The sequence below is a fragment of the Rhamphochromis sp. 'chilingali' genome (assembly GCF_963969265.1).
Source record: "Rhamphochromis sp. 'chilingali' genome assembly, chromosome: 20".
Taxonomy (NCBI): domain Eukaryota; kingdom Metazoa; phylum Chordata; class Actinopteri; order Cichliformes; family Cichlidae; genus Rhamphochromis; species Rhamphochromis sp. 'chilingali'.
Window position 1 is genome coordinate 30144064 of NC_137947.1, and position 10703 is coordinate 30154766.

Below are 10703 nucleotides of genomic sequence, written 5' to 3' on the forward strand. Positions count from 1 at the left end.
CTTCTTTTTTTCAGAATTCTGAGATTAAAGTCAGAATTCTTTCCTTTTTTTTTCCAGTGGCCCTAATCCTCTTCCGTAAAACACAGTGGAAATGGTGTGGAATTAAAAAACGCAAAGGCCACGAAATGGTCCCAGGTTCTACAGAGGGTTAAACACTTTGTTCTCCTGCAGGTCCAGTCCTGTCGCCACAGAAACAAGTCCTGACCCATGTACCTGGAACCATAGAAGAAGAATAAAATAATAAATGATATTTAAAAAAAGACCTTAAATCCCACAACATAAAAACATTTCGACCAATGAAATGCTTTAGAGTGAAGGACAGCAGTGAATCGCCGCTGACGTGGATTTATGCACAGCTGCAGGTGAGCTCACCTCACTGAAGGATGCATTTTTTCTTTTTCTTCAAACGCTTTCTTCCTGTGTGGCCTTCTGGAGATCAAAGAGAGGATACGATTGGTCGGTTTCTAGATATAAAGCTTATTTCATCATCAACACTAAAGGATGTTCTATCATCGTCTTGATGAGACCTTACAGCCTGAGCCTCAGCTCACCATGTCACAGGAAACACTAATGTTCAGGAACAGGAAGTGACCTCATAGACTCAGAGCTACATCACAACAGCCAGACTGACCCGGCTACATCACCATGGTATGGCAATCTCGACTCCACTCAACTGTAATCTGCGGCCGAGTCTCCGTCACTCTGCTGCAAACACTGAACACAACTTGATCTGTGTGGGTGGGCTGTGGGACAGGAAGCATTAAAATTTCCATGTTTCAGAAACAAACAGCAGCACTGAGCGTGCTCAAAGCCTGAAGCAGAGAGCACAGCGCCTCACTCTACCTGCTGGGCTGGTGTCTAAGGTGTTTGATGCGTTCCGGGGAGCAGAATCTTCTGGGTTAGGATCTTTGCTCCTGTTGACCTGGGTCACATCCTGCTGACTAGCTGTGTGCTGGACTTCCTGCTGCGCCGGTCTGGTGTCCACTTCAGACTCCGGACCCTGGACCTCAGCTGCGGGGCGTTCACAGAGGGCCTGGAGCTCTGAGGCAGCTCTGTCTGGCTCTGCTGGCTCCGGTTCTGGTCTGGTTCCAGCAGGTGGATGTGTGGGAGTCCGGACCTCCTCCCGAGGCTTCTCGGGAAAATCTGGCTTATCTTGGGCCGGTGACATCTGCGTGACCCCGGGGTGACCTGAAAAGGAGAACTTGATCAAACGAGCAGTAGTGACAAGAAAGTCTGCAGAAGTCCTGCCGGGCTCTCACCTTCGACCCCACCGTCCGGCTCTGCCCGTGGGCTTGTCTTCCTCAGCCTGCAGCCCTTCCTGATCTCGGCCAGCAGGTTGTCGACGGTGCATCCTTCGTCCCAATTGGCCATGTCTGTCCTAACTGCAGCACAGACACACGTTCCCCTGTGAGCTTAGCGCACGTGTCACAAACAACAGGTGAAAGCTGTCACTGCATCACCTGACAGCCTCACAGGTACAGCAGCATTTAATCTTTACAAACTTTCTTCTCGTCCTGATGCTGTCACATCATTTCCTTTAAATATTCAGCTGCTGATAAACTGTTGCAGAAAAATGTTGCTGATGTCAGCTATTGATTCTCGACCTGTCCGTCACCGGCCCTTCACATGTCTCACCTGTTCTCCACTTGCACTTGACCTGTCCTTCACCTGCCACACCTGGAGAGACAGGTGAGGGACACCTGTCTCTCCATTTAAGGAGGGAGGATTTAAGGTGAAATAATGGTGTCTGACTTGCTGATCTTTCTGGTGGGGGCTTCTTCTCTCAGTTTCCTCCCTTCCTCCAACCTCTTCCTCCTCTTCTCCTGCTCCCTGTGACCTTCGTTCTCCTGATCGAAGAATAAAAGGAACACACAGTTCAAACTTCAGCAGGCTAACCGGCCCCCCAGAGAGGGCGGAGCTTAACATTTACAGGGAAACAGGACTAATGTGTGGCAGCTACCACACTTTGTCACGGTTCAAGTCAGAGCCGATTGGCTGGCTGAGACATAGTTTAAATGACACATGCAAACGTGCGGCAGGGTATGAGTCCTGCAGACTGAGCCGCACTGCGATTGGCGCTGACCTTGAGGGTTCGAAGGAAGAGGTCTCTGAATGCCTTGATGGTGCTGAAGAGCTCTTCGAGGGAGAAGCTGCTGCTGTCCTCACAGAGGTAGGCGGACAGGTGCTTCCTCTGCTCCTCCACAGATGACAGCAGGAGTTGCAGCTGCTCAACAGCCTGCAGGCTCTCCTGGTAACACCACATAAGAACAACAGGTAAGTTCACCTGGAACAGCAGGTCTGTCCCACTAAAACGGTGTCAGTGAGTGTACAGACTGGATTTATCTGCCCGTAAAGGTGACAGCCTCATCCTGAGTGACTCACCTGTATGGTGGACAGGTAATGCTCCTTCATGTCGTCAGATGAGGAGGAAACGCTCCTCTCTGAGTTTTTCAGCCGTTTGTTTAGAGTCTTTGTTTCAGACTGAATAGAGTCCAAGCTGAGCCTGCAGGTGGAGTCAGAGGGCAACATTTAACACCGCTGCAGGCGAAACACCTGAGCTACCACGTCACAGACTCCACCCAGCAGTCTGTACGTGACTGAACTCCTATATGTGTTTACCCAGCAGCCTTTGCACAGATCTCCAGGTCATCGGGCAGGTTGAGCAGGTCGGGGTGATTCTCTTCAGCCTCCTAAGGGTCACAAACAGCAGCAACTGAATTATTATGAGAATACTGCAGTATTCCCCAGTATTCGTAGTATTCCCAGCATTACCTGCAGGATGTGGTGCAGCAGCGTGACTCTCGACTTGTTGGCTTTGGTTTCGGTCAGAATTCTGACTTTAATCTCAGAATTCTGACTTTTTTCTCAGAATTCTGAAAAAAGTCAGAATTCTGACTTTAATCTCAGAATTCTGACTTCTTTTTTTCAGAATTCTGAGATTAAAGTCAGAATTCTGACTTTAATCTCAGAATTCTGACTTTAATCTCAGAATTCTGACTTTAATCTCAGAATTCTGAAAAAAGTCAGAATTCTGACTTTAATCTCAGAATTCTGACTTCTTTTTTTCAGGATTCTGACTTTAATCTCAGAATTCTGACTTCTTTTTTTCAGAATTCTGAGATTAAAGTCAGAATTCTTTCCTTTTTTTTTCCAGTGGCCCTAATCCTCTTCCGTAAAACACAGTGGAAATGGTGTGGAATTAAAAAACGCAAAGGCCACGAAATGGTCCCAGGTTCTACAGAGGGTTAAACACTTTGTTCTCCTGCAGGTCCAGTCCTGTCGCCACAGAAACAAGTCCTGACCCATGTACCTGGAACCATAGAAGAAGAATAAAATAATAAATGATATTTAAAAAAAGACCTTAAATCCCACAACATAAAAACATTTCGACCAATGAAATGCTTTAGAGTGAAGGACAGCAGTGAATCGCCGCTGACGTGGATTTATGCACAGCTGCAGGTGAGCTCACCTCACTGAAGGATGCATTTTTTCTTTTTCTTCAAACGCTTTCTTCCTGTGTGGCCTTCTGGAGATCAAAGAGAGGATACGATTGGTCGGTTTCTAGATATAAAGCTTATTTCATCATCAACACTAAAGGATGTTCTATCATCGTCTTGATGAGACCTTACAGCCTGAGCCTCAGCTCACCATGTCACAGGAAACACTAATGTTCAGGAACAGGAAGTGACCTCATAGACTCAGAGCTACATCACAACAGCCAGACTGACCCGGCTACATCACCATGGTATGGCAATCTCGACTCCACTCAACTGTAATCTGCGGCCGAGTCTCCGTCACTCTGCTGCAAACACTGAACACAACTTGATCTGTGTGGGTGGGCTGTGGGACAGGAAGCATTAAAATTTCCATGTTTCAGAAACAAACAGCAGCACTGAGCGTGCTCAAAGCCTGAAGCAGAGAGCACAGCGCCTCACTCTACCTGCTGGGCTGGTGTCTAAGGTGTTTGATGCGTTCCGGGGAGCAGAATCTTCCGGGTTAGGATCTTTGCTCCTGTTGACCTGGGTCACATCCTGCTGACTAGCTGTGTGCTGGACTTCCTGCTGCGCCGGTCTGGTGTCCACTTCAGACTCCGGACCCTGGACCTCAGCTGCGGGGCGTTCACAGAGGGCCTGGAGCTCTGAGGCAGCTCTGTCTGGCTCTGCTGGCTCCGGTTCTGGTCTGGTTCCAGCAGGTGGATGTGTGGGAGTCCGGACCTCCTCCCGAGGCTTCTCGGGAAAATCTGGCTTATCTTGGGCCGGTGACATCTGCGTGACCCCGGGGTGACCTGAAAAGGAGAACTTGATCAAACGAGCAGTAGTGACAAGAAAGTCTGCAGAAGTCCTGCCGGGCTCTCACCTTCGACCCCACCGTCCGGCTCTGCCCGTGGGCTTGTCTTCCTCAGCCTGCAGCCCTTCCTGATCTCGGCCAGCAGGTTGTCGACGGTGCATCCTTCGTCCCAATTGGCCATGTCTGTCCTAACTGCAGCACAGACACACGTTCCCCTGTGAGCTTAGCGCACGTGTCACAAACAACAGGTGAAAGCTGTCACTGCATCACCTGACAGCCTCACAGGTACAGCAGCATTTAATCTTTACAAACTTTCTTCTCGTCCTGATGCTGTCACATCATTTCCTTTAAATATTCAGCTGCTGATAAACTGTTGCAGAAAAATGTTGCTGATGTCAGCTATTGATTCTCGACCTGTCCGTCACCGGCCCTTCACATGTCTCACCTGTTCTCCACTTGCACTTGACCTGTCCTTCACCTGCCACACCTGGAGAGACAGGTGAGGGACACCTGTCTCTCCATTTAAGGAGGGAGGATTTAAGGTGAAATAATGGTGTCTGACTTGCTGATCTTTCTGGTGGGGGCTTCTTCTCTCAGTTTCCTCCCTTCCTCCAACCTCTTCCTCCTCTTCTCCTGCTCCCTGTGACCTTCGTTCTCCTGATCGAAGAATAAAAGGAACACACAGTTCAAACTTCAGCAGGCTAACCGGCCCCCCAGAGAGGGCGGAGCTTAACATTTACAGGGAAACAGGACTAATGTGTGGCAGCTACCACACTTTGTCACGGTTCAAGTCAGAGCCGATTGGCTGGCTGAGACATAGTTTAAATGACACATGCAAACGTGCGGCAGGGTATGAGTCCTGCAGACTGAGCCGCACTGCGATTGGCGCTGACCTTGAGGGTTCGAAGGAAGAGGTCTCTGAATGCCTTGATGGTGCTGAAGAGCTCTTCGAGGGAGAAGCTGCTGCTGTCCTCACAGAGGTAGGCGGACAGGTGCTTCCTCTGCTCCTCCACAGATGACAGCAGGAGTTGCAGCTGCTCAACAGCCTGCAGGCTCTCCTGGTAACACCACATAAGAACAACAGGTAAGTTCACCTGGAACAGCAGGTCTGTCCCACTAAAACGATGTCAGTGAGTGTACAGACTGGATTTATCTGCCCGTAAAGGTGACAGCCTCATCCTGAGTGACTCACCTGTATGGTGGACAGGTAATGCTCCTTCATGTCGTCAGATGAGGAGGAAACGCTCCTCTCTGAGTTTTTCAGCCGTTTGTTTAGAGTCTTTGTTTCAGACTGAATAGAGTCCAAGCTGAGCCTGCAGGTGGAGTCAGAGGGTAACATTTAACACCGCTGCAGGCGAAACACCTGAGCTACCACGTCACAGACTCCACCCAGCAGTCTGTACGTGACTGAACTCCTATATGTGTTTACCCAGCAGCCTTTGCACAGATCTCCAGGTCATCGGGCAGGTTGAGCAGGTCGGGGTGATTCTCTTCAGCCTCCTAAGGGTCACAAACAGCAGCAACTGAATTATTATGAGAATACTGCAGTATTCCCCAGTATTCGTAGTATTCCCAGCATTACCTGCAGGATGTGGTGCAGCAGCGTGACTCTCGACTTGTTGGCTTTGGTTTCGGTCAGAATTCTGACTTTAATCTCAGAATTCTGACTTTAATCTCAGAATTCTGACTTTTTTCTCAGAATTCTGACTTTTTTCTCAGAATTCTGAAAAAAGTCAGAATTCTGACTTTAATCTCAGAATTCTGACTTCTTTTTTTTCAGAATTCTGAGATTAAAGTCAGAATTCTGACTTTAATCTCAGAATTCTGACTTTAATCTCAGAATTCTGACTTTTTTCTCAGAATTCTGAAAAAAGTCAGAATTCTGACTTTAATCTCAGAATTCTGACTTCTTTTTTTCAGAATTCTGAGATTAAAGTCAGAATTCTTTCCTTTTTTTTTTCCAGTGGCCCTAATCCTCTTCCGTAAAACACAGTGGAAATGGTGTGGAATTAAAAAACGCAAAGGCCACGAAATGGTCCCAGGTTCTACAGAGGGTTAAACACTTTGTTCTCCTGCAGGTCCAGTCCTGTCGCCACAGAAACAAGTCCTGACCCATGTACCTGGAACCATAGAAGAAGAATAAAATAATAAATGATATTTAAAAAAAGACCTTAAATCCCACAACATAAAAACATTTCGACCAATGAAATGCTTTAGAGTGAAGGACAGCAGTGAATCGCCGCTGACGTGGATTTATGCACAGCTGCAGGTGAGCTCACCTCACTGAAGGATGCATTTTTTCTTTTTCTTCAAACGCTTTCTTCCTGTGTGGCCTTCTGGAGATCAAAGAGAGGATACGATTGGTCGGTTTCTAGATATAAAGCTTATTTCATCATCAACACTAAAGGATGTTCTATCATCGTCTTGATGAGACCTTACAGCCTGAGCCTCAGCTCACCATGTCACAGGAAACACTAATGTTCAGGAACAGGAAGTGACCTCATAGACTCAGAGCTACATCACAACAGCCAGACTGACCCGGCTACATCACCATGGTATGGCAATCTCGACTCCACTCAACTGTAATCTGCGGCCGAGTCTCCGTCACTCTGCTGCAAACACTGAACACAACTTGATCTGTGTGGGTGGGCTGTGGGACAGGAAGCATTAAAATTTCCATGTTTCAGAAACAAACAGCAGCACTGAGCGTGCTCAAAGCCTGAAGCAGAGAGCACAGCGCCTCACTCTACCTGCTGGGCTGGTGTCTAAGGTGTTTGATGCGTTCCGGGGAGCAGAATCTTCCGGGTTAGGATCTTTGCTCCTGTTGACCTGGGTCACATCCTGCTGACTAGCTGTGTGCTGGACTTCCTGCTGCGCCGGTCTGGTGTCCACTTCAGACTCCGGACCCTGGACCTCAGCTGCGGGGCGTTCACAGAGGGCCTGGAGCTCTGAGGCAGCTCTGTCTGGCTCTGCTGGCTCCGGTTCTGGTCTGGTTCCAGCAGGTGGATGTGTGGGAGTCCGGACCTCCTCCCGAGGCTTCTCGGGAAAATCTGGCTTATCTTGGGCCGGTGACATCTGCGTGACCCCGGGGTGACCTGAAAAGGAGAACTTGATCAAACGAGCAGTAGTGACAAGAAAGTCTGCAGAAGTCCTGCCGGGCTCTCACCTTCGACCCCACCGTCCGGCTCTGCCCGTGGGCTTGTCTTCCTCAGCCTGCAGCCCTTCCTGATCTCGGCCAGCAGGTTGTCGACGGTGCATCCTTCGTCCCAATTGGCCATGTCTGTCCTAACTGCAGCACAGACACACGTTCCCCTGTGAGCTTAGCGCACGTGTCACAAACAACAGGTGAAAGCTGTCACTGCATCACCTGACAGCCTCACAGGTACAGCAGCATTTAATCTTTACAAACTTTCTTCTCGTCCTGATGCTGTCACATCATTTCCTTTAAATATTCAGCTGCTGATAAACTGTTGCAGAAAAATGTTGCTGATGTCAGCTATTGATTCTCGACCTGTCCGTCACCGGCCCTTCACATGTCTCACCTGTTCTCCACTTGCACTTGACCTGTCCTTCACCTGCCACACCTGGAGAGACAGGTGAGGGACACCTGTCTCTCCATTTAAGGAGGGAGGATTTAAGGTGAAATAATGGTGTCTGACTTGCTGATCTTTCTGGTGGGGGCTTCTTCTCTCAGTTTCCTCCCTTCCTCCAACCTCTTCCTCCTCTTCTCCTGCTCCCTGTGACCTTCGTTCTCCTGATCGAAGAATAAAAGGAACACACAGTTCAAACTTCAGCAGGCTAACCGGCCCCCCAGAGAGGGCGGAGCTTAACATTTACAGGGAAACAGGACTAATGTGTGGCAGCTACCACACTTTGTCACGGTTCAAGTCAGAGCCGATTGGCTGGCTGAGACATAGTTTAAATGACACATGCAAACGTGCGGCAGGGTATGAGTCCTGCAGACTGAGCCGCACTGCGATTGGCGCTGACCTTGAGGGTTCGAAGGAAGAGGTCTCTGAATGCCTTGATGGTGCTGAAGAGCTCTTCGAGGGAGAAGCTGCTGCTGTCCTCACAGAGGTAGGCGGACAGGTGCTTCCTCTGCTCCTCCACAGATGACAGCAGGAGTTGCAGCTGCTCAACAGCCTGCAGGCTCTCCTGGTAACACCACATAAGAACAACAGGTAAGTTCACCTGGAACAGCAGGTCTGTCCCACTAAAACGGTGTCAGTGAGTGTACAGACTGGATTTATCTGCCCGTAAAGGTGACAGCCTCATCCTGAGTGACTCACCTGTATGGTGGACAGGTAATGCTCCTTCATGTCGTCAGATGAGGAGGAAACGCTCCTCTCTGAGTTTTTCAGCCGTTTGTTTAGAGTCTTTGTTTCAGACTGAATAGAGTCCAAGCTGAGCCTGCAGGTGGAGTCAGAGGGCAACATTTAACACCGCTGCAGGCGAAACACCTGAGCTACCACGTCACAGACTCCACCCAGCAGTCTGTACGTGACTGAACTCCTATATGTGTTTACCCAGCAGCCTTTGCACAGATCTCCAGGTCATCGGGCAGGTTGAGCAGGTCGGGGTGATTCTCTTCAGCCTCCTAAGGGTCACAAACAGCAGCAACTGAATTATTATGAGAATACTGCAGTATTCCCCAGTATTCGTAGTATTCCCAGCATTACCTGCAGGATGTGGTGCAGCAGCGTGACTCTCGACTTGTTGGCTTTGGTTTCGGTCAGAATTCTGACTTTAATCTCAGAATTCTGACTTTAATCTCAGAATTCTGACTTTTTTCTCAGAATTCTGAAAAAAGTCAGAATTCTGACTTTAATCTCAGAATTCTGACTTCTTTTTTTCAGAATTCTGAGATTAAAGTCAGAATTCTGACTTTAATCTCAGAATTCTGACTTTAATCTCAGAATTCTGACTTTAATCTCAGAATTCTGAAAAAAGTCAGAATTCTGACTTTAATCTCAGAATTCTGACTTTTTTCTCAGAATTCTGAAAAAAGTCAGAATTCTGACTTTAATCTCAGAATTCTGACTTCTTTTTTTCAGGATTCTGACTTTAATCTCAGAATTCTGACTTCTTTTTTTCAGAATTCTGAGATTAAAGTCAGAATTCTTTCCTTTTTTTTTCCAGTGGCCCTAATCCTCTTCCGTAAAACACAGTGGAAATGGTGTGGAATTAAAAAACGCAAAGGCCACGAAATGGTCCCAGGTTCTACAGAGGGTTAAACACTTTGTTCTCCTGCAGGTCCAGTCCTGTCGCCACAGAAACAAGTCCTGACCCATGTACCTGGAACCATAGAAGAAGAATAAAATAATAAATGATATTTAAAAAAAGACCTTAAATCCCACAACATAAAAACATTTCGACCAATGAAATGCTTTAGAGTGAAGGACAGCAGTGAATCGCCGCTGACGTGGATTTATGCACAGCTGCAGGTGAGCTCACCTCACTGAAGGATGCATTTTTTCTTTTTCTTCAAACGCTTTCTTCCTGTGTGGCCTTCTGGAGATCAAAGAGAGGATACGATTGGTCGGTTTCTAGATATAAAGCTTATTTCATCATCAACACTAAAGGATGTTCTATCATCGTCTTGATGAGACCTTACAGCCTGAGCCTCAGCTCACCATGTCACAGGAAACACTAATGTTCAGGAACAGGAAGTGACCTCATAGACTCAGAGCTACATCACAACAGCCAGACTGACCCGGCTACATCACCATGGTATGGCAATCTCGACTCCACTCAACTGTAATCTGCGGCCGAGTCTCCGTCACTCTGCTGCAAACACTGAACACAACTTGATCTGTGTGGGTGGGCTGTGGGACAGGAAGCATTAAAATTTCCATGTTTCAGAAACAAACAGCAGCACTGAGCGTGCTCAAAGCCTGAAGCAGAGAGCACAGCGCCTCACTCTACCTGCTGGGCTGGTGTCTAAGGTGTTTGATGCGTTCCGGGGAGCAGAATCTTCCGGGTTAGGATCTTTGCTCCTGTTGACCTGGGTCACATCCTGCTGACTAGCTGTGTGCTGGACTTCCTGCTGCGCCGGTCTGGTGTCCACTTCAGACTCCGGACCCTGGACCTCAGCTGCGGGGCGTTCACAGAGGGCCTGGAGCTCTGAGGCAGCTCTGTCTGGCTCTGCTGGCTCCGGTTCTGGTCTGGTTCCAGCAGGTGGATGTGTGGGAGTCCGGACCTCCTCCCGAGGCTTCTCGGGAAAATCTGGCTTATCTTGGGCCGGTGACATCTGCGTGACCCCGGGGTGACCTGAAAAGGAGAACTTGATCAAACGAGCAGTAGTGACAAGAAAGTCTGCAGAAGTCCTGCCGGGCTCTCACCTTCGACCCCACCGTCCGGCTCTGCCCGTGGGCTTGTCTTCCTCAGCCTGCAGCCCTTCCTGATCTCGGCCAGCA

General features: G+C 48.6%; 3 protein-coding genes and 1 long non-coding RNA gene across 7 annotated transcripts; all 4 read right to left on the reverse strand.

Annotated features, from left to right (window-relative positions):
- Positions 1-20: 20 nt before the first annotated feature.
- LOC308388445 lies at positions 21-895 on the reverse strand. The gene is made up of 3 exons (XR_013970094.1): positions 844-895; positions 373-429; positions 21-213 (listed from the first exon to the last, which is right to left on the reverse strand). It is a non-coding gene; the product is annotated as an uncharacterized lncRNA (long non-coding RNA).
- A 2-nt stretch (positions 896-897) lies between these two features.
- LOC308388444 (inverted formin-2-like) lies at positions 898-2889 on the reverse strand. Of its 4 annotated transcripts, XM_080869199.1 has the most exons (7): positions 2773-2889; positions 2620-2690; positions 2383-2503; positions 2084-2248; positions 1636-1847; positions 1260-1382; positions 898-1188 (listed from the first exon to the last, which is right to left on the reverse strand). In XM_080869199.1, exons 3-5 carry the CDS (start codon positions 2410-2412, stop codon positions 1728-1730), a joined length of 315 nt encoding a protein of 104 aa, XP_080725325.1. In that variant the 5' UTR covers positions 2413-2503; positions 2620-2690; positions 2773-2889; the 3' UTR covers positions 898-1188; positions 1260-1382; positions 1636-1727. The 4 variants fall into 4 exon arrangements, with proteins under 4 accessions (XP_080725325.1, XP_080725324.1, XP_080725322.1 ...); XM_080869198.1 differs by having other exon boundaries at positions 898-1168; positions 2383-2690; XM_080869196.1 differs by having other exon boundaries at positions 2383-2690.
- Positions 2890-3112: 223 nt separating this feature from the next.
- LOC308388803 (inverted formin-2-like) lies at positions 3113-6417 on the reverse strand (the record flags this gene model as incomplete). Its single annotated transcript, XM_080869729.1, has 11 exons — positions 3113-3310; positions 3470-3526; positions 3772-3840; positions 3941-4285; positions 4357-4479; positions 4733-4797; positions 4850-4944; positions 5181-5345; positions 5480-5600; positions 5717-5787; positions 6400-6417. The coding sequence occupies 10 exons, from the start codon at positions 6415-6417 to the stop codon at positions 3471-3473; spliced, it is 1128 nt and encodes a 375-aa protein (XP_080725855.1). The 3' UTR covers positions 3113-3310; position 3470.
- LOC308388804 (inverted formin-2-like) lies at positions 6209-9592 on the reverse strand (the record flags this gene model as incomplete). Its single annotated transcript, XM_080869730.1, has 11 exons — positions 6209-6407; positions 6567-6623; positions 6869-6937; positions 7038-7382; positions 7454-7576; positions 7830-7894; positions 7947-8041; positions 8278-8442; positions 8577-8697; positions 8814-8884; positions 9575-9592. 10 exons carry the CDS (start codon positions 9590-9592, stop codon positions 6568-6570), a joined length of 1128 nt encoding a protein of 375 aa, XP_080725856.1. The 3' UTR covers positions 6209-6407; position 6567.
- Positions 9593-10703: the final 1111 nt, after the last annotated feature.

Coding starts and splice junctions, on each gene's coding strand:
- LOC308388444 (XM_080869198.1), bottom strand. CDS start 2,529: ATGTTGCCCTCTGACTCCACCTGCAGGCTCAGCTTGGACTCTATTCAG. Junction 2,249..2,382: donor ATTACCTGTCCACCATACAG/GTGAGTCACTCA, acceptor TGGTGTTACCAG/GAGAGCCTGCAGGCTGTTGA. Junction 1,848..2,083: donor TCTTCCTTCGAACCCTCAAG/GTCAGCGCCAAT, acceptor TTCTTCGATCAG/GAGAACGAAGGTCACAGGGA.